The 23,490-nt window shown below is 50.3% G+C and overlaps 2 protein-coding genes across 12 annotated transcripts; both read left to right on the top strand.

The window, feature by feature from the left end:
* Nucleotides 1-956: 956 nt before the first annotated feature.
* On the top strand, nt 957-9,952 carry LOC115399623 (thymidine kinase 2, mitochondrial-like). 6 transcript variants are annotated; one of them, XR_003932696.1, is made up of 11 exons: nt 957-1,182; nt 3,571-3,608; nt 4,055-4,129; nt 4,425-4,478; nt 4,705-4,794; nt 7,992-8,065; nt 8,317-8,405; nt 8,492-8,571; nt 8,628-8,770; nt 9,654-9,766; nt 9,799-9,952. XR_003932696.1 is itself a non-coding variant. In XM_030107128.1 (11 exons), the coding sequence occupies exons 1-10, from the start codon at nt 1,077-1,079 to the stop codon at nt 9,738-9,740; spliced, it is 774 nt and encodes a 257-aa protein (XP_029962988.1). In that variant the 5' UTR covers nt 957-1,076; the 3' UTR covers nt 9,741-9,768; nt 9,799-9,952. The 6 variants fall into 6 exon arrangements, 5 of the variants coding, with proteins under 5 accessions (XP_029962988.1, XP_029962986.1, XP_029962989.1 ...); XM_030107128.1 differs by having other exon boundaries at nt 8,690-8,770; nt 9,654-9,768; XM_030107126.1 differs by having other exon boundaries at nt 8,690-8,770; nt 9,654-9,952.
* Nucleotides 9,953-10,485: 533 nt separating this feature from the next.
* On the top strand, nt 10,486-22,807 carry LOC115399626 (thymidine kinase 2, mitochondrial-like). Of its 6 annotated transcripts, none has more exons than XM_030107136.1 (10): nt 10,486-10,527; nt 14,399-14,505; nt 17,414-17,488; nt 17,784-17,837; nt 17,962-18,051; nt 18,366-18,439; nt 18,694-18,782; nt 18,869-18,951; nt 19,104-19,172; nt 22,552-22,807. In XM_030107136.1, exons 2-10 carry the CDS (start codon nt 14,449-14,451, stop codon nt 22,636-22,638), a joined length of 678 nt encoding a protein of 225 aa, XP_029962996.1. In that variant the 5' UTR covers nt 10,486-10,527; nt 14,399-14,448; the 3' UTR covers nt 22,639-22,807. The 6 variants fall into 6 exon arrangements, with proteins under 6 accessions (XP_029962996.1, XP_029962994.1, XP_029962999.1 ...); XM_030107134.1 differs by having other exon boundaries at nt 19,092-19,172; XM_030107139.1 differs by having other exon boundaries at nt 10,517-10,527; nt 14,468-14,505; nt 19,092-19,172.
* Nucleotides 22,808-23,490: the final 683 nt, after the last annotated feature.

Genomic DNA, 23,490 nt, shown 5'->3' with positions numbered 1-23,490 from the left:
TTTCCATCCTGCAGACTGCGTTTATAAATCTGAACTCGTTCTTCGCATGCTGCAGGACTGACTTGCAGGGTGCAGAAAGTATATTATTTATAACATCTTCAGATTAATATGTTACAAAATAGAAAAATGAACCTGATCAACCTTAAGCCACCAGTGAAATAGCAACAGCAGATGTAGAACAAATGGAAAGTATTTTATTTATTTATTTATTTATTTATTTATTTATTTATTTATTTATTTATTTATTTATTTATTTATTTATACTGTTCTTTTGTCTGAGTCAAACCAAATTAACTAAACTGATCACATTTTTTTTCTGGTTTTTGAACATAAAGAGGAGAAACTCCCCTGATAATCAGAGATCAGCCCATGTGTTCCCTTTCAATGTTTTTTTCTTTCTTTGTTTTAATTTGGAGCTTCGAACCATCAGGAGCTCTTATCAGTGAGATAAACATCACTTTTCAGGTCGAAGCATCTTTTCAGGACTGTGGTATAATCAGGATGAGACAGCAGTGCTGCAGAGAAGACACTCAGCTTCATCCTGGCTACCTCTAAACCTCCAAACAGATCTTTATTACATATAAAGGTGATTTGTTTTTATGCTTTTCAGACTGACTCTCATTGAACAAAATGTAGATCGTGAACAAATTTTAGCATCGCGTCTGTGCTAAAATTTACTTTGTACATTTAAATATGTTTCAATGTGTGAATCAAATCATTTTAAATTTAAATTTGAAATAACTTAATTGTGGAGCATATCAAGGATTTATTCGTGTATTTTTTGTTGACAAAATGAATGATAATAACAGAAATACTTAGACACTGACATAGATTTCTGTAGACAGTCAACAGGGTGGCGGTGGAGGTGAGGGTGTAGTTCACCCTCCAGACCAGCAGGTGGCGGCAGTGAGCAGCACCACGAATTTTTTCCTCTTCCTGCTCCTCTCCCACCTGCATCCTCACTGCTGTGTCAGTGTGTGTAGTGTGAGTGCGTCAGAGTGTGTTCTATGTGACAGTGTGCGTGTGTGTGTGTGGGAGTGAGCCAGAGAGTGAGACAGAGTGAACCAGGGAGTGAGATGTGGGCCTCGGCTCGCCCCCGCCTCTCCCCGCTCCTCCTCCCGCTGCTCTCCGCTCGCTGCTCCGGATGGAAGAGGCTTAGCACTGCGGGGATCCGCCGCGCAGGTCAGTGCTGTCCCCCGTCCCCGCTCCTCCTCCCTGCTCCTCATTCCTCCTCCCTGCTCTTTAATCTGCTTTTTGTTGTTGTTGTTTTTTATTCAATTCAATTCAGTTCAGCTTTATTTACAAAGGGCCAATTACAACACAGTCACTTCTAGACACTGATACAGAGAAACCCAACAGATCTACATGAGCAAGCATCAGCGACTGTGGGAAGGACAAACTCCCTTTAAACAGGAAGAACCCTGCAGAACCAGGCTCAGAGGAGGAGAACCCTGCAGAACCAGGCTCAGAGGAGGAGAACCCTGCAGAACCAGGCTCAGAGGAGGAGAACCCTGCAGAACCAGGCTGAGAGGAGGAGAACCCTGCAGAACCAGGCTCAGAGGAGGAGAACCCTGCAGAACCAGGCTGAGAGGAGGAGAACCCTGCAGAACCAGGCTCAGAGGAGGAGAACCCTGCAGAACCAGGCTCAGAGGAGGAGAACCCTGCAGAACCAGGCTGAGAGGAGGAGAACCCTGCAGAACCAGGCTCAGAGGAGGAGAACCCTGCAGAACCAGGCTCAGAGGAGCAGAACCCTGCAGAACCAGGCTCAGAGGAGGAGAACCCTGCAGAACCAGGCTCAGAGGAGGAGAACCCTGCAGAACCAGGCTCAGAGGAGCAGAACCCTGCAGAACCAGGCTCAGAGGAGGAGAACCCTGCAGAACCAGGCTGAGAGGAGGAGAACCCTGCAGAACCAGGCTCAGAGGAGGAGAACCCTGCAGAACCAGGCTCAGAGGAGCAGAACCCTGCAGAACCAGGCTCAGAGGAGGAGAACCCTGCAGAACCAGGCTCAGAGGAGCAGAACCCTGCAGAACCAGGCTCAGAGGAGCAGAACCCTGCAGAACCAGGCTCAGAGGAGGAGAACCCTGCAGAACCAGGCTCAGAGGAGGAGAACCCTGCAGAACCAGGCTCAGAGGAGGAGGCTTTCTGCTATTCCGGTTGGGGTGAGGGGACAGAACGAGAAGGAGATAGGACAGACAGTTTCTTGTATCTACATACAATTCATGGATAAACAGAGAGAACAGAGGCTACAGGAGGAACAATCATCAGTGACACGTAGTACTAGAATGGAATTACCTTGAAACGAGTGAAAGGAGCAGAACTGGGAGCCGGTTCCACATGGTAGGAGCCTGGGGTTAAGTAAACGCTGACACCCACTGGGTCCGGGTTATCTCAATCAATCAGTGGATCAGCTGTTTCGATTGATGCCCAATTAGAATTGAATGCACCTATGGAATCCAGGTTGTCTCATTAGATCAAGTTAAAGGGCAACTCCGGTTTTTTGACACCTGGACCTTATTTCTAGGTGTGTCATGCTCATATACTCACTCAGACAAACATCGTGCAGCTCGGAGTCCTTCAAAAGTTATTTAGATCCAACCGATTTAGCGGGGGCCACGGCAAGGGAGTTTCAGCGCGGGACATCATCTCTGCAAAATCGCTCATTTCGGCTATATTTTTTTCATCCATCGCCAGTGTTATCATAAAGTCAGCTCGTCTACCGTCTTCAGGTCGGTCAGCTGACCCAATTGAAGACGGTCGGACGGCGAGGGGCGGCTGGCGCGTGGGTCCGGTCGCTCGCCCGCGGAGCCCGACCGGGCCTGGCGGCTGCGCCGCTGGGTCGGGGAACCATCCGCCATGGTGGCGGCGCTGGGCGGAGCTGCAACTATCGAGTATTTTGGAATCGAGTATTCTATTGATTATTTCTTTGAGTAATCGAGTACATTTTGGGCTCACGCGGTGTTCGTTCCATACATGTCCACTGATCCAAGCATCCTCGAGAAGCTTTTCCGTTTCTCCAGACTTTTTATCTGCTCTTTCATTACAGATTATTGATAAAAAATGAAGCACATATATTGTCAGTATAATATCATAGTATTACAGGTTGTTAAGCAATTTTTTCTGGTTGTAAATCGCGGGGGCGGCGCCTGAACAATTAGATACTTTCAGTTTAGTAGGCAGACCTTCTTATCTCTCCAGACAGCAGTCTGATATCCCGCATTGCTTGGATATGTCTGCCAATTCACTTCTTTTATGATACTCATGTTATAAAGCAGCAGACAGAAACACGTCAAGTCAGATGACTGAAAGCAGAGTTTGGGTCCGAAAGGAGAAAGAACACTGTTAGTGGGAAGGTTAACATTCATAAGCAGCTGTGTGTTGTGTCATTAGAGCCGTGTTGATTAATTACTGAAGAACATAATTGTTATAATGTCTCTGTGTCTGCGGGTGTGGTGGTGTCTGTCTCTGCGGGTCCTGTTACGTCTCTGTGTCTCCTGGCTGTAGCCTGCTGACCTGTAGCCACAGCTGAGGGACTGGACGACTCTTGTCTCACTATGTCTTCTGCCCTCCAAGGAAAGCTGCAGCGGGACGGAGACCACAAGAAACCAGTGGTGAGTCTGTGTGTGTGTGTGTGTCTGTCTGTGTGTGTGTGTGTGTGTGTGTCTGTGTCTGTGTCTGTGTGTGTGTGCATACAGACCTGAGGCCTGTACTAGGAGTGGAATCATCAACTGAACTGAATGTGAGATCTAAAGTGAAGCAGGTTGTGATTGGTTGGAAGCTGTAAGCTCCGCCTCTTTAATGTGAACGCTCATCAGGACTGGAGGAGTCTGGGCTGAAGTACTGGGTTCAGAACCTGCTTCATAGTCCAGGGAACTGAGACATCCAGGGTCTGTTAATCCAGGTCAGTGTCCAGGCCTCAGGTGTCTGAGTGTGAAGCTGTGTCTGCAGACCTGGTCTCTGTAGACCTGGTCTCTGTAGACCTGGTCTCTGCTAACCTGGTCTCTGTGTGTGCCAGACCTGATCTCTGCTGACCTGGTCTCTGTGTGCCTGCTCTCAGATCTTTGTGGAGGGGAACATTGCCAGTGGGAAGACCACGTGTCTGGAGTACTTCAGCAGAACCAGCGACATCGAGGTAGATCACATTCTGACTCTTGTTCTCAAATCATGTCCCAGAGACACCATGTTGTCTCCGGGACCTGTCCTCCTGATTCTCTACAGCTCGTGTCCTCTGGTTTCAAAACGGCCCCGCCTCCTTTGACTGTTTTTCCAAAATAAAAGTGGAACTGCTCCTTCAGTCCAACACTCCTTCACCTGGAGGTCACGGCTGGTGGACCTGGACTCCTGAGGCCTGGATAAACAACAGACTGCGGGGTGGGGTTTTGTTTGGACCGGATGGTGGACTGACCCTCTGCTCTGGTTGGTTGCAGGTCCTCACAGAGCCGGTCTCCAAGTGGAGGAACGTCCGAGGACACAATCCTCTGGTAATGTTCCACCACACACACCTGCTGCAGCAGGGACCGCGGGACCCTTCAGAACCCGGGTTGTTCCCCTGTCATGGACTGGTCAGGGACTATGTAGCGTTTTGTCCTCCTTCAGCCAGGTTCAGGTTGTTTTTCTGGGTCTGCCTCACTCTGATGGGAACAGCTGCTCACACACGTGGTCAAGCTGTGGTTCCAGGTCGTCTCTGAGGACTCTTTGTCCCTGCAGGCTCTGATGTACCAGGATCCTGAACGCTGGGGCCTGACGCTGCAGACCTACGTCCAGCTCACCATGCTGGACCGACACACGTCCACCACAGTAAGTGACCCACCAGAACTGCAGTCCTGATTCACCAGACTTTCTGTGTTTCAATGGTTGAAGTCACTGATGGGCCAGACTAAGGGCAGGTCAACAGCTCCTATGATAAGGTTACAATCTAGATCCGTGACGTCGCCCGGTATGGTGCAGCCGGAGCCCCACCCTGGAGCCAGGCCTGGGGTTGGGGGTTGCAAGCAAGCGCCTGGTGGCCGGGCCTTTGCCCAGTGGACCAACCCTCCAGCCAACTCTCCGGCGGACCCACCACCCGCCAAGGGAACCGTAGACTTGGCAGACCCAAACGTATTGTGAGGGTCTGCTGGGAATGTATGGTTGAACCCTCTGTCAACAGAGTTTTCAACTCCCACCTCCAGGAGAGTATCTCTCATTTCGGACATTGAGTCCGAATGGACCATGTTCTCTACCTCCATTGTCGAAGCAGCTGCTCGGAGCTGTGGTCGGAAGGTCTCTGGTGCTGTCGTGGCGGCAACCCTCGAACCTGTAGGTGGACAGCGGAAGTAAGGGCTGCCGTCAAGCTGAAGGAGTCCTATTGAGCCTTGTTGGCTTGTGGGACTCTAGAAGCAGCTGACAGGTACCGGCAGGCCAAGCGAACTGCAGCCTGAGCGGTTGTGGAGGCAAAAACTCGGGTCTGGGAGGAGTTCAGGGAGGCCATGGAGGAGAACTACCGGTCGGCCTTTAAGAAATTCTGGCAAACCGTCCAGCGCCTCAGAAGGGGAAAGCAGGTCTCCACTAACACTGTTTCCAGTGGAGGTGGGGAACTGCTGACCTCAACTGGGGATATTATAGGACGCTGGAAGGAATAGTTTGAGGACCTCCTCAATCCTGTTGCTACGTCTTCCGTGGAGGAAGCAGAGGCTGAGGTCTCACAGGTGGACTGAGGTCTCAGAGGTGGACTCATCCATCACCCAAGCTGAAGTCACTGAGGTGGTTGGTAAGCTCCTTGGTGGCAAGGCACTGGAGGTGAATGAGATTCGCCCCGAGTACCTTAAGTCTCTTGATATGCAGGGACTGTCTTGGTTGACACGTCTCTGCAACATCGCATGGTGGTCGGGGACAGTGCCTCTGGATTGGCAGACTGGGGTGGTGGTTCCCCATTTAAAAAAGGGGGACCAGAGGGTGTGCTCCAACTATAGGGGGATCACACTCCTCAGCCTCCCTGGGAAAGTCTATGCCAGGGTACTGGAGAGGAGGATCCGACCGATAGTCAAACCTTGGATCCAGGAGGAACAATGCAGTTTTCATCCTGGTCATGGAACACTGGATCAGCTCTTTATCCTCCGTAGGGTGCTCGAGGGTTTGTGGGAGTTCACCCAACCAGTTCATATGGGTTTTGTGGACTTGAAGAAGGCATTCGACCGCGTCCCTCGTGGTGTCTTGTGGGGGGTGCTTCGGGAATATGGAGTCCAGGGCTCCTTGTTAAGGGCCATCCAGTCTCTATATGAGCGGAGTAGGAGTCTGGTCCGCATTGCCGGCAGGAAGTCGGACCTGTTCCTGGTGCATATGGGACTCCGGAAGGGCTGAACTTTGTCATCGGTTCTGTTCGTAATCTTAATGAGCAGAATTTCTAGGTGCAGCCAGGGGCCGGAGGGGGTCCGGTACGGGGACCGCAGGATTTCATCTCTGCTTTTTGCAGATGATGTTGTCCTGTTGGCTTCATCGAACCCGGACCTGCAGCATGCACTGGGGCGGTTTGCAGCCGAATGTGAAGCGACAGGAAAGAGAATCAGCACCTCCAAATCTGGGGCCATGGTCCTTGACCGGAGGAAGGTGGCTTGCCCCCTCGAAGTTGGTGGAGAGACCCTAGCCCAGGTGGAGGAGTTCAAGTATCTTGGGGTCTTGTTCACGAGTGGGGGACGGATGGAGCGTGAGATTGACAGGCGGATCGGTGCAGCATCTGCAGTGATGCAGTCGTTGTATCGGTCCGTTGTGGTGAAGAAGGAGCTGAGCTGAAAGGCGAAGCTCTCGGTTTACCAGTCAATCTACATTCCCACTCTCATCTATGGTCCTGAGTTTTGGGTCATGACCGAAAGGACAAGATCCTGGATACAAGCGGCTGAAATGAGCTTCCTCCGTAGGGATAGTCCAGGGACCCTTGGGGATAGGGTGTCCTTAGGGATAGGGTGAGGAGCTCAGTCACCAGGGAGGAGCTCGGAGTAGAGCTGCTACTCCTCCACATCGAGAGGAGCCAGCTGAGGTGGCTCGGGTATCTGTTCAGGATGCCTCCTGGACACCTCCCTGGGGAGGTGTTCCGGGCATGTCCCACCGGGAGGAGACCCCGGGGAAGACCCAGGACACGCTGGAGAGACTATGGCTGAATCCCATTTCACCCCTTAGCCCTCCCCCTTGGCCCTACCCCTCCATTTTGTGAGTTCACGTGGAGGGGTAGGGTGTCCCAATTGTCATTATGACGGAGGGGTAGGGGGAAGTGGGCTATACACCCCTCCAAACGGAGATTCTCCTGAGGCACACTCCAAACGGAAGGGTATGACAGATTTCCCAGAAAGCCTTGCAAGATCGGCAAGATGGCGGGGTCCGCAACGAAAAAAGTTAATAAATTTAAGTATTTTCTCAATTAATAAAGTTTTAAAATGTAAGAAAAACATTCTTCGTCGGCAAACAGTTGTCGCATCTGCCTACGTCATCGGCAGCGGCGACTACTGATGACCTACGCGATTGTCAAAGGGGTGTTCCAATTCGGAGGGGTTTACTTTCGGCCCTACCCCTTAGCACTCCGTTTGAAAGGGGTAGGGCTAAGGGGGAGGGGTAGAAAGAGAAATGGGATTGGACCTAAGTCTCTCAGCTGGCCTGGGAACACCTTGGGGTCCTCCCAGAGGAGCTGGAGGAAGTGTCTGGGGACAGGGAAGTCTCGGCATCCCTGCTGAGACTTCTGCCCCCACGACCCGGTCCCGGATAGGCAGTGGAAAATGGAAGGATGCATGGAAGTCACTGAGGAGTTCTGGTTTTCGAGTTCTTGTTTTAGTGTTAGGGTTTTACAGTCCTGGTTTAGTGTTCTGGTTTCAGAGTCCTGGGTTCAGAGTTTTGGTTTAGTGTTCTGGTTTCAGAGTCCTGGTTTTCCAGTCGCCCTCTTTCTTCTGCTCTTTGTTGTGCTGCTGTTCTCTCAGATAGTTTTCATTGATGTGATCAGCTGATCAGCTGATCGATGTTCCACTCTGCTGCAGGAGGCTGCAGTCAGGATGATGGAGAGGTCCATCTTCAGCGCCAAGTACATCTTTGTGGAGAACCTCTTCAGAAGGTACGGAATCACTGATCAGTCCTTCTATCCGTCCACTGATCAATTAGCTCCAGAATCAGGACCGGCTGAGGCCCCGAGCCTCAGCCCAGATGAGCTCAGATGTTCTGATTTGGTTCTGGGTCCTGTGGACCGGGTGTTTGAGGTAAACCCAGATCAGAACATGACCCAGAACTGGATCTGAGTCCCATCAGCGAGTCTTCATTGATCAGTTCTGGATCAGGTTCTGATCAGTCTCTGGAATGTTCCTGCAGTGGGAAGATGCCCGAGGTGGACTTTGCCGTGCTCAGTGAGTGGTTCGACTGGATCACCACCAACGTGTCCATTCCTGTGGATCTGATTGGTGAGAGGACACACACTGTCCCCGTCTCTGTGCGCTGTGGAGCGTGTTCTGGTGGAACTGCTCCACGTTCCTCCCTGTTCTCTCAGTCTACCTGCAGACGGATCCTGAGACGTGCCACCGGCGGCTGAAGCAGCGCTGCAGAGAGGAGGAGAAGGTCATTCCACTGGTGAGGAAGCAGCTCTTCGTCCTGTGCTCTGCTAACCCTAACCCTAACCCCGTCAGCTGTGTGTGTGTGTGTGTGTGGATGTGTGTGTGTGTGTGTGTGTGTGTGTGTGTGTGTCCAGGAGTACCTGCAGGCCATCCACGAGCTGTACGAGGACTGGCTGGTCAGACGGACCTCGTTCCCGCTGCCGGCTCCCGTCCTGGTGAGCTTCACTCCACAGCGCCAGAGCCTTTAACGAGAGAATCAAACCGTCCAGTTCTTCACTCTTCATCTGAGGTTCTAAAGTCTCAGTGGAACACTCAGGAAAGGTTCTTTCATCTCAGTTGAAACACTCAATCCGGAAACTCAGTGTTATGAATTGAATTCAGAAGGTTTAGTGAAATAAATCCAAATTGATCAAGAAGAATGTCTTCTTCCACACACAGAATATGAAGAGTAATTAAAGATGAGTGTGATCATGGAAAATGTAACAGTGATCATACAAACATCACCTCTGACCCCTGAGAAGAAGCAGGTCGGAGTGGCCCTCAGGGCTGAGAAAACGGCAGCCATCCCAGAGGCCAGACCCCAGCCCCTCCCAGGTAGACGTCCACGCACTGGTCCAGAAGGGGGCAGAGGAAGGACCTGGCTCCCAGGGAGCCTAGACTGACAAGGCGACAGCCCAGGGCCTAAGAGCACAAGAGCCAACCCCCCCCCCACCCACCCCCACTCCGGCAGAAGGACATGACCATACCCAGGAGAACTGGCCCCCCCGGGGCAACTACCCGCCCCAGGCCAGCGCTCCTCCAGTGCTCCAGCCACGTACCCCAAAATCCAGGGTATCACAATCCCCCAAGGCCCTCCCACAGCCGGCCCAGACCAAGGCCCCCTACCACAGGGCACCGCACTCTCTCCTCACATACATACCTATCCAATCACTCCCCCCCCCCCCCCCCCCCCCCACACACACACACACACACACACACACACACACTAACACCTGGTAACCTGGTGTCCGGGGCAGTATAGTCTTCATTTCATCTGTGTGTGTGATGTGGACAGGCTGGTGGATGTGACCTTTGACCTCTGTGCCTGTCCTCTCTCAGGTGATTCCTGCGGACGGCAATCGTCAGAACATGGAGCTCAAGTACGAAGAGAACCGAGAGCAGATCCTGGCTGCTGCAAAGCTCTGATCACACACACACACACACACACACACACACACACACACACACACACACACACACACAAACACACACACACACACTGAGCAGAGCTCTGAACCTGGGGGGACCTGAAGGAGACTCATAGAGTTCTTCATTTTTCTCAGTTTTAACTGAAGAATGTTTCGAATGTTTTTTTTCTCTGTTGGAATCAATAAAATTGATCGTTTTGAAGCTCCTGATCCTGTTTTAGGGTTTCTGTCAGACCTGAAGTGTGACGGATTCATCAATACTGATAACTTGAGAGCTTGTGTCGGCGGAGATGTCGTTCCTACTGGCCGTTGCCACTGTGAAGCGTGCTGGGGGAGCCGCAGGCTCTGTCAGTTCACCCGACGTGCCTCAGGTGGCATCCGGAGAGGGCAGGCTGTGCTCTCAGCCTGTGGTCTCAGTCCAACCAGGCTATTCAACTTGACCGATAAGACCCCCTGTCGAGCGGCTCGGGTCACCGGCCGGAACTCTTGTGCCCCATCAGGGCTCTGAGCTACATGGCGGCGACGGCAGATGTGCGGACATCTGACCAGCTGTTTGTCGACATTGTCGACATCGAGTGACATTGTTGGTATACATACTTGAACTACTCATGCGCGAAGGGAACATTACAGTGCATAAAGCACCGCTTCTGGCGGTCATCCAAGATTCATGGAACCATAGTTTCACCCTCCCAACTTTGAGGCTCCGCCCCCCCTGCCCCCCTGCCCCCCCAAGCTGCTCTCAGCTCGCTGGATGAGGCTCATCAGTGAGAGGATCCATCGCACAGGTCAGTGCTGCCCTGCGGGACGCCTGTCCCCCATCCCTGCTCCTCCCTGCTCGTTAATCTGCTTTATATTCAGTTTTTTTATTGTTGATTATAATCTATGTGATGTGTTCAGGGCACATTGCGAGACATAACCTGCATAAAAATGACTAGAGCTGCAGCTATCGAGTATTTTTTTAATCGAGTATTCTGTTGATTATTTCTTCGAGTAATCGAGTACATTTTGGGCTCACGCATGCACACCACGCATGCACACTGATCCACGCATCCTCGAGAAGCTTTTCCGTTGCTCCAGACTTTTTTATCTTCTCTTTATTTCAGATTATTTATAGAAAATGAAGCACAGTATAACATCATTTTGTATTGGAGTTTATTAAGCAATTTTTTCTGGTTCTGAATCATGGGGGCGGCGCCCGAATGAATGGATACTTTCAGTTTAGTAGGCAGAACTTCTTATCTCTCCAGACAGAAGTCTGATATCCCACATCGCTTAGATATGTCTGTTAATCACACACACACACACACACACACACACACACACACACACACACACACACACCATCTCTCTCACTCTCTCTCTCGTGCGTGTGCACATCTCATCGCCATGTGAGGTTGATTAAACGAAGCAGTATAAGAATTTGTCTCGATCGTTTTTTGTACTCGAGATACTCGAATTACTCGAGTAATAGTTGCAGCCCTCTTCCACATCTGAACTTTGGTTCTTGTTGTGTTAAAGCGACACTAAGGAACTTTTCAACCTTAAAGGTGTAATACAGGATTTTCTTGAAAAGATGAAGCCAAACGGCCTGTTACTTTTTGAAAAACGCGCATGCGCCAGACCATCCGGCCGGCTCTCCTGCTTCTCCCAGGAAACGCCTATAATGCTGGAAGCATGCGAGCGCGTCCTCCTCTTCTCCAGGCGTGCACGGCTCTGTTTACAGTTTCTGCGATCGGCCTCGCTCATAAAGCTTATTTTCCAAAACAATTACAGTTTCATTATGTCAGACTCGCCATCGGTAAGTAGCTACTAGCTGAAACCGAAGCTCACCGGCTGCAAAAACACTCTGAATGCGCATGCGCAATACGTAGAATGTGATTGGGAGCGAGCACACAACGGCTTGACGAAAGCAGCTCGTCAGAATGATTGACAAACAGGCCCACCAGTTATTTAGATGATCCACCCGGAAGTCAAAGCAAATAGAAAATCCTGTATTACACCTTTAATAGAGCATTTTAATATCTTTTGTGATGATACATCGACTTACAACTAGTCGAATGACCCTCTGTCACGGCCTGAGGGCGTCAGTGTTGCTTCACTTGGACTGAGCAGCTGTGAGGAGGGTGGTAGGAACCCTGCACACTAAAACACTCCAAATGTGCGGACTGCTTTACGGCATGAGTCACATCACGATATAACATTGTTTAGCCACCATTAGATTCATGACCTCGTCGCTATCCGTCCTTCACACAGCCACTGGAAACAAATGTAGGCGAGTTCAGTCCGACAGCACGCCACCGGGAGCAGCATTTTACGACGCCACACGCTAGGCCTCATGGGAACTGTAGTATTCCTTCAGGCAAAACACTACCGCTTTTGTCCACTGGCGCCGCCAAAATCAACGAAAACTGAAAGTTCCTTAGTGTTGCTTTAAGTTAACATGCTGACTGAGGAGTCCGCACTTTCAGTTTAATTCTTTCAAATAGAGTTAAAGTTGAGTTATGGTGGTGCATGGCTGGACTGAAGCCTGATATCTTCAGCTGTTAGTGATCAGGGTGTTTGACCAGTCTGCTGGAGTCCAGCTGCACTGTATTAACACATCGTATTCACTTCTTTTATTATATTCATGTTATAAAGCAGCAGACAGAAACATGTCGAGTCAGATGACTGAAAGCAGAGTTCTGCTGGAGGATGGCGATAAAAAAACAACCTGCGTCTGATGGAAACGGGGTCCGAAAGGAGAAACAGCACTGTTAGTGTAACATTCCCAACACAGCAGGACTTCAGCATAAGCAGCTGTGTGTATTGTCATTAGAGCTGTTTTGATTAATCACTGGAGAACATGATAGTTATAATGTCTCTGTGTCTGCGGGTGTGGTGGTGTCTGTCTCTGCAGGCAGAGGTGGAAAAACTACAAAAAAATTGTAATTGAGTAAAAGTATCTTCACTTTGCTTAAATCCTACTCAAAGTAAAAGTAAAAGTACCCATCTGAAAATTTACTCGAGTGAAAGTACAAAAGTACATCGTTTAAAATGTAATTTGAGTAAAAGTTACTTAGTTACGCGAACGCGGATAGGTCTTCTAAGTTTGGTCGAGGGTTTTTGAGGTTTTCCTCTCCAGAAGTTGTAGCTTCTTCCGACCCTTTCTCCTCCATGATGTCCAAATTGACTGCAACATCCACTGTACTGGAGGCTCAATACAGTGACTGTCTTTTCATTTGCAATCGCAGAGTGCACGTCGGTTAGAACGCTCTTAAGTTCCCCCAAGACTTACTCCAAAGACAGACACTAAGAGGATATGTTCATTTATGGAGCTTTAAAGCTCGTGTCCGGAGTTTTGAAAGAGAGAGGGGTTTTTTTTAATCCAGTGTTTGGAGGTTCCGCCCTCCCTCTGCTTTCAGGAGCGACCAAGCCACGCCCCTTTAATTGTGCACACTATTATCCGTTGGGTGAAAATGAGAGCCTCTGAGTCCTACAGCATCCTCCATGTTTAGCTGTTTACGGTGGATGTTCAGCAGACAGTGGATATATCCGAGGTAAGTGTGGCGGCTGCTGCGTTGCTAACTCACCTCTGCCTGGGCGAGCGGCCGTGCTCTGTGGCTGCGTGCACACGTTTGATTGACAGCGTGAGAATGCGCAAGCTCGAAATCTATTGGCTGACACTGACCGGCGCTTTTTCGGATAACATGGGGGTCTATGAGACGAAGGCGGGGCTCATAAATAAATTTTTATATTGCTTTATGCTAATATTATAGTAAAGTATCGAACCAGACTGACACATTTAAGCTCTGTTGAAAAATGATACATACATTGGAAACGAACGGAAACTCCGGACACGAGCTTTAATGATACTCAACAGGCAGTGTACAGGTGTATTGTGTGGTTTTCTAAGAATAAACAGAAAGACAATAATCATTATCAACTCACCACACTTATCCATATTTCCAGACCACATGTATGTATAGATAATTTCCAGAGTGATAAACAAGGCCTGACACAGCATGAACACACTGACCACTTATAGAGATCAACCTGAACTAGTGGGAATTGCCCTTTAATGTCGACGTTAGCTTCTATCAATCATTATCATTGCTAATCACACATAGCTGCCATAGAGTTAGCTTAAGCAACCTCGCCACAAACAAGAGGGACAACATCCACTGCACCAGGGCGACTGACATTCTCTGGACGCTCACTAACACTGACACAACCCACACCTGACAGCTCCAACCTGTCTCTGATGTCGGACTTCTCCATGTGCCTTTTACTCTCCGACACGGAGCGGTGCTCAGCAGCCGTGAGCGGCGCCAGCACTGCCCCTAGTGGCTGCCGGTGCAAATAACGTCTCCAGTCTGCAGAACAGCCACCTTTCCACGTGTCGATCCAGATTATAAATGAGACAAGAGGAAGGGCGCGTCGTTTTTTCATTATCATAATTGTACTCAGTAACGTGAGGGGGCTCAAATGTAGTGAAGTAAAATACTTGGGTCAAAATGTAATTGAGTAAAAGTAAAAATTACATATTTCAAAAGCTACTTATAAAATGACAAATTACTCATAAAAAGTACTCAATTACAGTAACGTGAGAAAATGTAATTCATGACTTTCCACCCCTGTCTGCGGGTCCTGTTACGTCTCTGTGTCTCCTGGCTGTAGCCTGCTGACCTGTAGCCACAGCTGAGGGACTGGACGACTCCTGTCTCACTATGTCTTCTGCCCTCCAAGGAAAGCTGCAGCCGGACGGAGACAACAAGAAACCAGTGGTGAGTCTGTGTGTGTGTGTGTGTGTGTGTGTGTGTGTGTGTGTGTGTGTGTGTGTGTGTGTTAGTGTGTGTGTGTGTGTGTGTGTGTGTGTGTGTGTGTGTGTTAGTGTGTGTGTGTGTGTGTTAGTGTGTGTGTGTGTGTGTGTGTGTGTGTGTGTGTGTGTTAGTGTGTGTGTGTGTTAGTGTGTGTGTGTGTGTGTTAGTGTGTGTGTGTGTGTGTGCATACAGACCTGAGGCCTGTACTAGGAGTGGAATCATCAACTGAACTGAATGTTAGATCTAAAGTGAAGCAGGTTGTGATTGGTTGGAAGCTGTAAGCTCCGCCTCTTTTATGTGAATGCTCATCAGGACTGGAGGAGTCTGGGCTGAAGTACCGGGTTCAGAACCTGCTTCATAGTCCAGGGAACTGAGACATCCAGGGTCTGTTAATCCAGGTCAGTGTCCAGGCCTCAGGTGTCTGAATGTGAAGCTGTGTCTGCAGACGTGGTCTCTGCTGACCTGGTCTCTGTAGACGTGGTCTCTGTAGACCTGGTCTCTGTAGACCTGGTCTCTGCTGACCTGGTCTCTACAGATTCAGATTCAGATTTAATTTATTCGTCCTAGTGGGGAAATTTGTCTTCACCGACTGAGACATACAACAACACACATTATACATCACAGACAAGAACAACTACAGTGGGAGCAGACATAGCAGTATGGGGACATTGATGACAACAAACAACGGTTGGTGAACTGGTCAGCCTGTCAGCGGGGCCTGGTGTTTAGGGCGGCTATAGCTGCGGGAATCAGGCTTTTCCCAAGGCGAGCCCTCCTGAATTTTAATGTTCTGTACCTGCACCCTGAGGGTAGTGGGATGAAGTAGCGGTGTAATGGGTGTGTGATGTCCTGGACTATTGTGTTTGCCGTTCGGGTGATGGATCTGTTATTTAGCTCTGTAAGGTTGGGTGTGGGGAGGCCGATGATTTTAGCAGCTGTGTTTGTGATGCGTGTAGATTTGGCCCAGTTAGTGACAGAGAGCATGGTGTAGAAACATGTGGAGCAGAACAGGAGGATGGGTTGGATGATACTTTTATAGAGTAACAACAGGAGGTGGGGTGCTACTTGTAATCCTTTAAGTTTGCGGATGGCTGACAGTCTTTGTTGGCTTCTTTTTTGAATGTCCGTGGTGTGCTGATCGAAGGTCAGTGTATTGTCCAGAGTTATTCCTAGATATTTGAAAGTGTCGACTGACTCAACTGTTTGTGTGTTTATGGTAATGGGATCCTGGGGTGAGGGGGGTTCAACCATAGTTCCTTAGTTTTGTTGACATTAATCTCCAGATAACTGTCTGTGCGTAGCTTGGTGAAGTGGGTGACTGTGTTGTGGTAGTCCAAAGTAGATTGACTGTCAGAGAGAAGTGCATGGATGGCTGTGTTGTCTGAGTATTTTAGGTATGTTGTGGTGGGTGAGATGCTGCGGCAGTCGTTGGTGTAAAGTACATACAGGAAAGGGCTCAATACACATCCCTGTGGAACCCCGGTGTTGATGGTGAGTACAGAGGATGTGGCTGAGCCCACCCTTACTGCTTGCAGTCTGTCTGTGAGGAAGTTGTAGATGAGATGGATCAGCTGAGGGGGGATGTTTAGATGATGTAGCTTCCGGATCAATAGGTGCTTCCGTTGAAGGCGGAACTGAAGTCCACGAAGAGGATCCTGGCGAAGTTGCCTGGAGAATCCAGGTGCTGGAGGAGGAGGTGCAGCAGGCAGGCCACAGCATCCTCTGTGCCTCTCTTAGCCTTGTAGGCAAATTGGAGGGGGTCCAGGTGTGGGGTGACAAGTGGAAGGATGATATTCAGCAGTAATTTCTCCAGGCACTTCATTATTATGGATGTGAGGGCTACGGGCAGGTAGTGGTTGAGTTCTGTGGGTCTGGGTTTTTTTGGTATTGGAATTATGGTTGCAGTTTTCCATAGTGTGGGTATTGTGGCAGTCCGGAATGATTGGCAGAAGAGTGAGTGTAGGATGGGAGCGAGCTCCATGGCTTTTGACCACCCTGGCTGGAATGCCATCAGGCCCTGGGGCCTTGCTCGCCTTGCAGCAGCTCAGCTAGCCACTGTGCCTCCTCCACTGTGAAGAGGGCCGGTTCTTCAGAGTCTGGTGGTGGGAGAGCTCTCAGCAAGTCCTGACACTCTGATGAAAAGTCCTGTTTATCAAAATGGGTGTAGAAGGTGTTTAAGTCCTGGGTGAATATTTTTTGGTCACTGGCTGTGCATGTGGGTTTGGGTTTGCATCCAGTCAGGGTTTTCACATTCTGAAAGGCTTGCTTGGTGTTCATATGGCTGAATTCTATTTCCAGTTTGTTCTTGTAGTCCAGTTTGGCTTTAAACACCTCATTTTTTTGGACTGTTTATTACATTAAGGCTGGTCCAGTCCTTGTGTCTGAAGGATTTATGTTTTTCCCACAGGCTCTTTCAACTGTGGAGTAATCCATGGTTTGGAGTTGGGATAGGTCTTTATTGTTTTGGTTGGAATTGTGGAACTGATGCAAAATTTGATGTAGTCTGTGATGGCGGAGACCCTGTCATCCAGATTCCCATAAAAAATATCCCAGTCAGTGCAGGCTAAGGAGCCTTAGAGTTGTTTGATGGCGTCCTCCGTCCATTGGGGGACACTGCTGCAGTGTGGTGTGTGGCGCTTTAGTTCCTGTTTGTAGAGCGGAAGTAAACAGATGACGTTGTGGTAAGCGGCTCCGAGCGGTGGATATGAGTGGGCACGGAAGGCATCGATGATGTTTCTGGTCTCTGCTGACCTCGTCTCTTCAGACCTGGTCTCTGCTAACCTGGTCTCTGTGTGTGCTGACCTGGTCTCTGTAGACCTGGTCTCTGTAGACCTGATCTCTGCTGACCTGGTCTCTGTGTGCCTGCTCTCAGATCATTGTGGAGGGGAACATTGCCAGTGGGAAGACCACGTGTCTGGAGTACTTCAGCAGAACCAGCGACATCGAGGTAGATCACGTTCTGACTCTTGTTCTCAAATAATGTCCCAGAGACACCATGTTGTCTCCGGGACCTGTCCTCCTGATTCTCTACAGCTCGTGTCCTCTGGTTTCAAAACGGCCCCGCCTCCTTTGACTGTTTTTTCAAAATAAAAGTGGAATTGCTCCTTCAGTCCAACACTCCTTCACCTGGAGGTCACGGCTGGTGGACCTGGACTCCTGAGGCCTGGATAAACAACAGACTGCAGGGTGGGGTTTTGTTTGGACCGGATGGTGGACTGACCCTCTGCTCTGGTTGGTTGCAGGTCCTCACAGAGCCGGTCTCCAAGTGGAGGAACGTCCGAGGACACAATCCTCTGGTAATGTTCCAACAGCCAGGTTCAGGTTGTTTTTCTGGGTCTGTCTCACTCAGATGGGAACAGCTGCTCACACACGTGGTCAAGCTGTGGTCCCAGGTCCTCTCTGACTACTTTGTCCCTGCAGGCTCTGATGTACCAGGATCCTGAACGCTGGGGCCTGACGCTGCAGAGCTACATCCAGCTCACCATGCTGGACCGACACACGTCCACCACAGTAAGTGACCCACCAGAACCACAGTCCTGATCCACCAGAACCAGTTCTGAGCCACCAGAACCACAGTCCTGATCCATCAGAGTTTCTGTGTTTGAATCATTGAAGTCACTGAAGAGTCCTGATTTTCGAGTTCTAGTTTTAGTGTTCGGGTTTTACAGTCCTGATTTTAGAGTCCTGGTTGAGTGTTCTGGTTTCAGAGTCCTGGTTTTCCAGTCGCCCTCTTTCTTCTGCTCTTTGTTGTGCTGCTGTTCTTTCAGACAGTTTTCATTGATGTGATCAGCTGATCAGCTGATCGATGTTCCACTCTGCTGCAGGAGGCTGCAGTCAGGATGATGGAGAGGTCCATCTTCAGCGCCAAGTACATCTTTGAGGAGAACCTCTTCAGAAGGTACGGAATCACTGATGAGTCCTTCTATCTGTCCACTGATCAATCAGCTCCAGAATCAGGACCGGCTGAGACCCCGAGCCTCAGGCTTCAGATGTTCTGTTTTGGTTCTGGGTCCTGAGGACTGAGGGTTTGGGGTAAACCCGGATCAGAACATGGCCCAGGGCTGGATATGAGCCAGTTTCCATCAGCGAGTCTTTATTGATCAGTCTCTGGATCAGTTCTGGATCAGTCTGTGCTCTGGAATGTTCCTGCAGTGGGAAGATGCCCGAGGTGGACTTTGCCGTGCTCAGTGAGTGGTTCCACTGGATCACCGCCAACATGTCCATTCCTGTGGATCTGACTGGTGAGAGGACACACACTGTCCCCGTCTCTGTGCGCTGTGGAGCGTGTTCTGGTGGAACTGCTCCACGTTCCTCCCTGTTCTCTCAGTCTACCTGCAGACGGATCCTGAGACGTGCCACCGGCGGCTGAAGCAGCGCTGCCGAGAGACGGAGGAGAAGGGCATTACACTGGTGAGGAAGCAGCTCTTCGTCCTGTGCTCTGCTAACCCTAACCCTAACCCCGTCAGCACTGTGTGTGTGTGTGTGTGTGTGTGTGTGTGTGTGTGTGTGTGTGTGTGTGTGTGTGTGTGTGTGTGTGTGTTTGTATCAAGGAGTACCTGCAGGCCATCCACGAGCTGTACGAGGACTGGCTGGTCAGACGGACCTCGTTCTCGCTGCCGGCTCCCGTCTTGGTGAGCTTCACTCCACAGCACCAGAGCCTTTAACGAGAGAATCCAACCGTCCAGTCCACTTCACTCGTCATCTGAGGTTCTAAAGTCTCAGTGCAGACACTCAGTCCGGAAACTCAGTGTTGTGAATTAAATTCAGAACGTTCACCAAGATGAATCCAGATTTATTAAAGGAATGTTTTCTTCCACATGCAGAATATGAAGAGTGGTTAAAGATGAGTGTGATCAAGTTCAAATGTGACAGTGATCATGCAAATATGACCTCTGACCCCTGAGAAGACCAGAAATAGGCCAGAGAGGCACTCAACCGGCAGCCATCCCAGAGCCCAGACCCCAGCCCCACCATTCAGACGTCCACACACTGGTTCAGAAGGGGGTAGAGGATAGAGGAAGGCTACGGTTCCCAGGGAGCCAAGACCGACAAGCCCGACAAGCCGAGAGCCCAGGGCCCAAGAACCCAAGAGCAAACACCCCCCCCACCACCACCACCCCCCCCACTCAGGTAGAGGGCCATGACCACACCTAGGAGAACTCAGAAACTCAGGACTGAGCTGACCTGATGCAGGGCATGGACACACAACAGAACACGTGGACAGACCCACAAGGAGCCCACAAGACACACAAGGGGAGCAGCACTTAAATAGAGGGGAACACAGGTGTCACACATTAGGTGATAACGAGGCAGGTGAACAAGAGGATCAGACAGAAACTGGTGGGGCAGGGCAAGCACAGGGCGCCCCCACATGGCCACAGGGGCACAGGGCATGACAGTTGTGATTTCAATTTCAAGGGGACATATGCTATTTTTCAGTCATGGCATATAGGTCTCAGAAGCCCAAAAACATAGTGTTTAAGTTTGTTCACCCCAAATTCATCCTTTGTTCGGAGTTTCAGTGGTCTAAAAAGTCGCTCTGAGGAGCCCTCCTCAGAACAGGATGTTTATGAGCCTGCTTCCCGGTATGCACTTGAACTTATCTGTCCACACCCACTCTCTCTCTCTCTCTCTCTCTCTCTCTCTCTCTCTCTCTCTCTCTCTCTCTCTCACACACACACACACACACACACACACACACAGTCTCGTATTTCTATCCTTGTGGGGACCGTCCATTGACTCCCATTCATGTCTAGCCCCTAACCCTGACCCTTACCCTAACCCTAACCCACACCACAACAAAGCCTAACCCTAAAGAAATGTTTTTGCACTTTTACTTTTTTCAGTAACAACAACATGGTCAAGAAAACACTGTTTCTCCTACTTAGGACCGGAAAAAGGTCCCCACAAGGCACGTCGTTCCACGTTTTGCTATCCTTGTGGGGACATTTGGCCCCGACAAGGATAGAAATACGAGAACACACACACACACACACACACACACACACACGGTGGGGGCACAGTCAGGGGGAGGAGTGAAATCCTCTTATTTCAGGATAACCACCCAACTCGAACTCGACCGTGACTAACAATCAAGCAAAACCAAACACACAATCTATCTAGGTGTCTATACAACTCGTGTTTATATGAATGTGTGTGTGTGTGTGTGTGTGTGTGTGTGCGTGCGTGCGTGCGTGCGTGCGTGCGTGCGTGTGTGTGAGGGAGAGGGACGGTTTGTGACGCTAGATGGAGGACTGGGGTATGGAGCTACAGATCAAAATGGCGGCCAGCCAAAGACTACAGTTAAAATGGCGGATCAGAGGGATGTGCTTGGCACATGTGCTCGGTAACAAAGGAGGGCTTGAGAGATAGTTGAGGCCTGTGTTCTTCTCTCAAATCCACTTTGTAAAAGCCAATTCAAAAAGAGTCTACATGATCTGGGTGGTCCATCACGTCAGACCAGGTGGAAGATGTTGGATTAACCAGGTGATGTTTTGGTGTGATGCTGGAGGCTGAAGCTTTACAATTCAGTACCAAGATTAACTTGCTAACCCGGTGTTGGGTGAAGCGAAGTGATCATCAGCCTACAGACTGTTAACTTATCCTCAGTTCATCAAAACCAGAAAACAATCTCAATTAAATCCACACATAATAAAAGCAAACAGTTCTTAGAAAAACCTGTTTATGCTAAAGCCCAGATAGTTCCCACGTTCCATGGTCTTTGGAGGAAGAGTCGCTCGGTGCTAGCCAGCTGCTCGGTGCTAGCCAGCTGCTCGGTGCTAGCCAGCTGCTCGGTGCTAGCCAGCTGCTCGGTGCTAGCCAGCTGCTCGGTGCTAGCTCAATGTTAGCCAGCTGCTCGGTGCTAGCCAGCTGCTCGGTGCTAGCTCAATGTTAGCCAGCTGCTCGGTGCTAGCCAGCTGCTCGGTGCTAGCCAGCTGCTCGGTGTTAGCCAGCTGCTCGGTGCTAGCCAGCTGCTCGGTGCTAGCTCAATGTTAGTCAGCTGCTCGGTGCTAGCCAGCTGCTCGGTGCTAGCCAGCTGCTCGGTGTTAGCCAGCTGCTCGGTGCTAGCCAGCTGCTCGGTGTTAGCCAGCTGCTCGGTGCTAGCCAGCTGCTCGGTGTTAGCCAGCTGCTCGGTGTTAGCCAGCTGCTCGGTGCTCGCCAGCTGCTCGGTGTTAGCCAGCTGCTCGGTGCTAGCCAGCTGCTCGGTGTTAGCCAGCTGCTCGGTGCTAGCCAGCTGCTCGGTGTTAGCCAGCTGCTTGGTGCTAGCCAGGTGGCTGCTCTTTGTCTCCTGTTAGCAGGTCCCTGCTAACGTTGCCTGTTGCTGTGCAGTGGTAGAAGGTGGAGGTTTTGAAGGGTTGAAGACCCGTTCCTGCCGTGGTTCTTCCACCGTGTCCTTGTCGTGGGCTGGAGGAGTGGATCCGGGGCCCGGTGGCAGTCAGACGCTGGGGCTGACTGGGCCTTGGCTTGGTCGGTCAGTCTGCCATGTGCTTATGGCTGGAGGCCGGAGATCCCGCTTCAGGCTGAAGGAGCTGGTTGCTTCGCCTGTGGAACTCTCAAAGAACAGTTTGTGAGAGGAGAGGCGGTGCTCCTCTGGCCTGTTCTGGTGGTCCTTGGTGGGGCCTGGATCCTGGATGCCTCTCTGGTTAGGCCCTGGGTCTGAGGGCCGACCCTTCCTTTGCCGGCTGTGGGACCTGCACATTCCCCTCCTCCCTCCTCAGACGTCGGGCGAGAACTCTGCTGGAGGAAAGTAGGAACTGCGGGACTGGACAGTTTCTGTGAGATCCTGACCAATCACAGTTCATCACCTCCTCTCAGACGTGGGCCTTGAAGCTCGGTTCGAATTTCAAATGCGTAGCGCCCTTTGAGGGTGGGAGGTGGGGCTGACCCCCCCTTGCTGTGTGCGTGCACACACACAGCAGTCATGGCAAATGAACAGCTTCCCAGTGATACCTGCGGTCCCCAAGATGCTGGTGGATGTGACCTTTGACCTCTGTGCCTGTCCTCTCTCAGGTGATTCCTGCGGACGGCGACCATCAGGACATGATGCTCAAGTACGAAGAGAACCGAGAGCAGATCCTGGCTGCTGCAATCTTCTGACATGCGCACACACACACACACACACACACACACACACACTCCCAATCTGAGCAGAGCTCTGAACCTGGGGGGATCTGAAGGAGACTCACGGAGTTCTTCATTTTTCTCAATTTTAACTGAAGAATGTTTGAAATGTTTTTTTTCTGTTGGAATCAATAAAACTGATCGTTTTGAAGCTTGTGTTCCTTTTTTAGGGTTTCTGTCAGACCTGAAGTGTGACGGATTCATCAATACTGATTACAAACTGGACTATTGTGAACACAGTCCAGGTCCAGGTCCAGGTCCAGGTCCAGGTCTATGTCCAGGTCTACACAGATCAATAGATCCGTTCACTGAACCGACTTACATTTAACTGTTTGAATTAATTTGAATCAGCCTCAAATATTATATATTACTAAAAGGAGGATGAGACACACTCAGTTTTGATGCGTTCCATTTTATTACCATTTATTCCATTTATAGACCTGAGTGTTTATGAACGACGCTGAAAAAACAGAGAAAACCAGACAGTCTGATAAAACAACCCTGAGAAAACCTGGAAATCAGAGGTAAAGCTCTTCCTCCAGAAGCACCGAGGAACCGCCAGCCGTCTGCAGCTCCTCTGTGCAGTTTGCATGTTCCTCCTCTGCATGCGTGGCTTCCTGAGTCTTCATGACGGAGAGCTTCAACAACAGAGGGTGTGTGTGTGTGTGTGTGTGTGTGTGTGGTGTGTGTGTGTGTGTGTGTGTGTGTGTGTGTGTGTGTGTGTGTGTGTGTGTGTGTGTGTGTGTGTGTGTGTGTGTGTGTGTGTTCTTGTATTTCTATCCTTGTTGGGGCCAAATGTCCCCACAAGGATAGCAAAACGTGGAACGA

This window comes from Salarias fasciatus, chromosome 13 (assembly GCF_902148845.1).
Source record: "Salarias fasciatus chromosome 13, fSalaFa1.1, whole genome shotgun sequence".
NCBI lineage: Eukaryota > Metazoa > Chordata > Actinopteri > Blenniiformes > Blenniidae > Salarias > Salarias fasciatus.
Note: the sequence above shows the minus strand (reverse complement) of the source record. Positions and strands in the feature narration are given on the sequence as shown.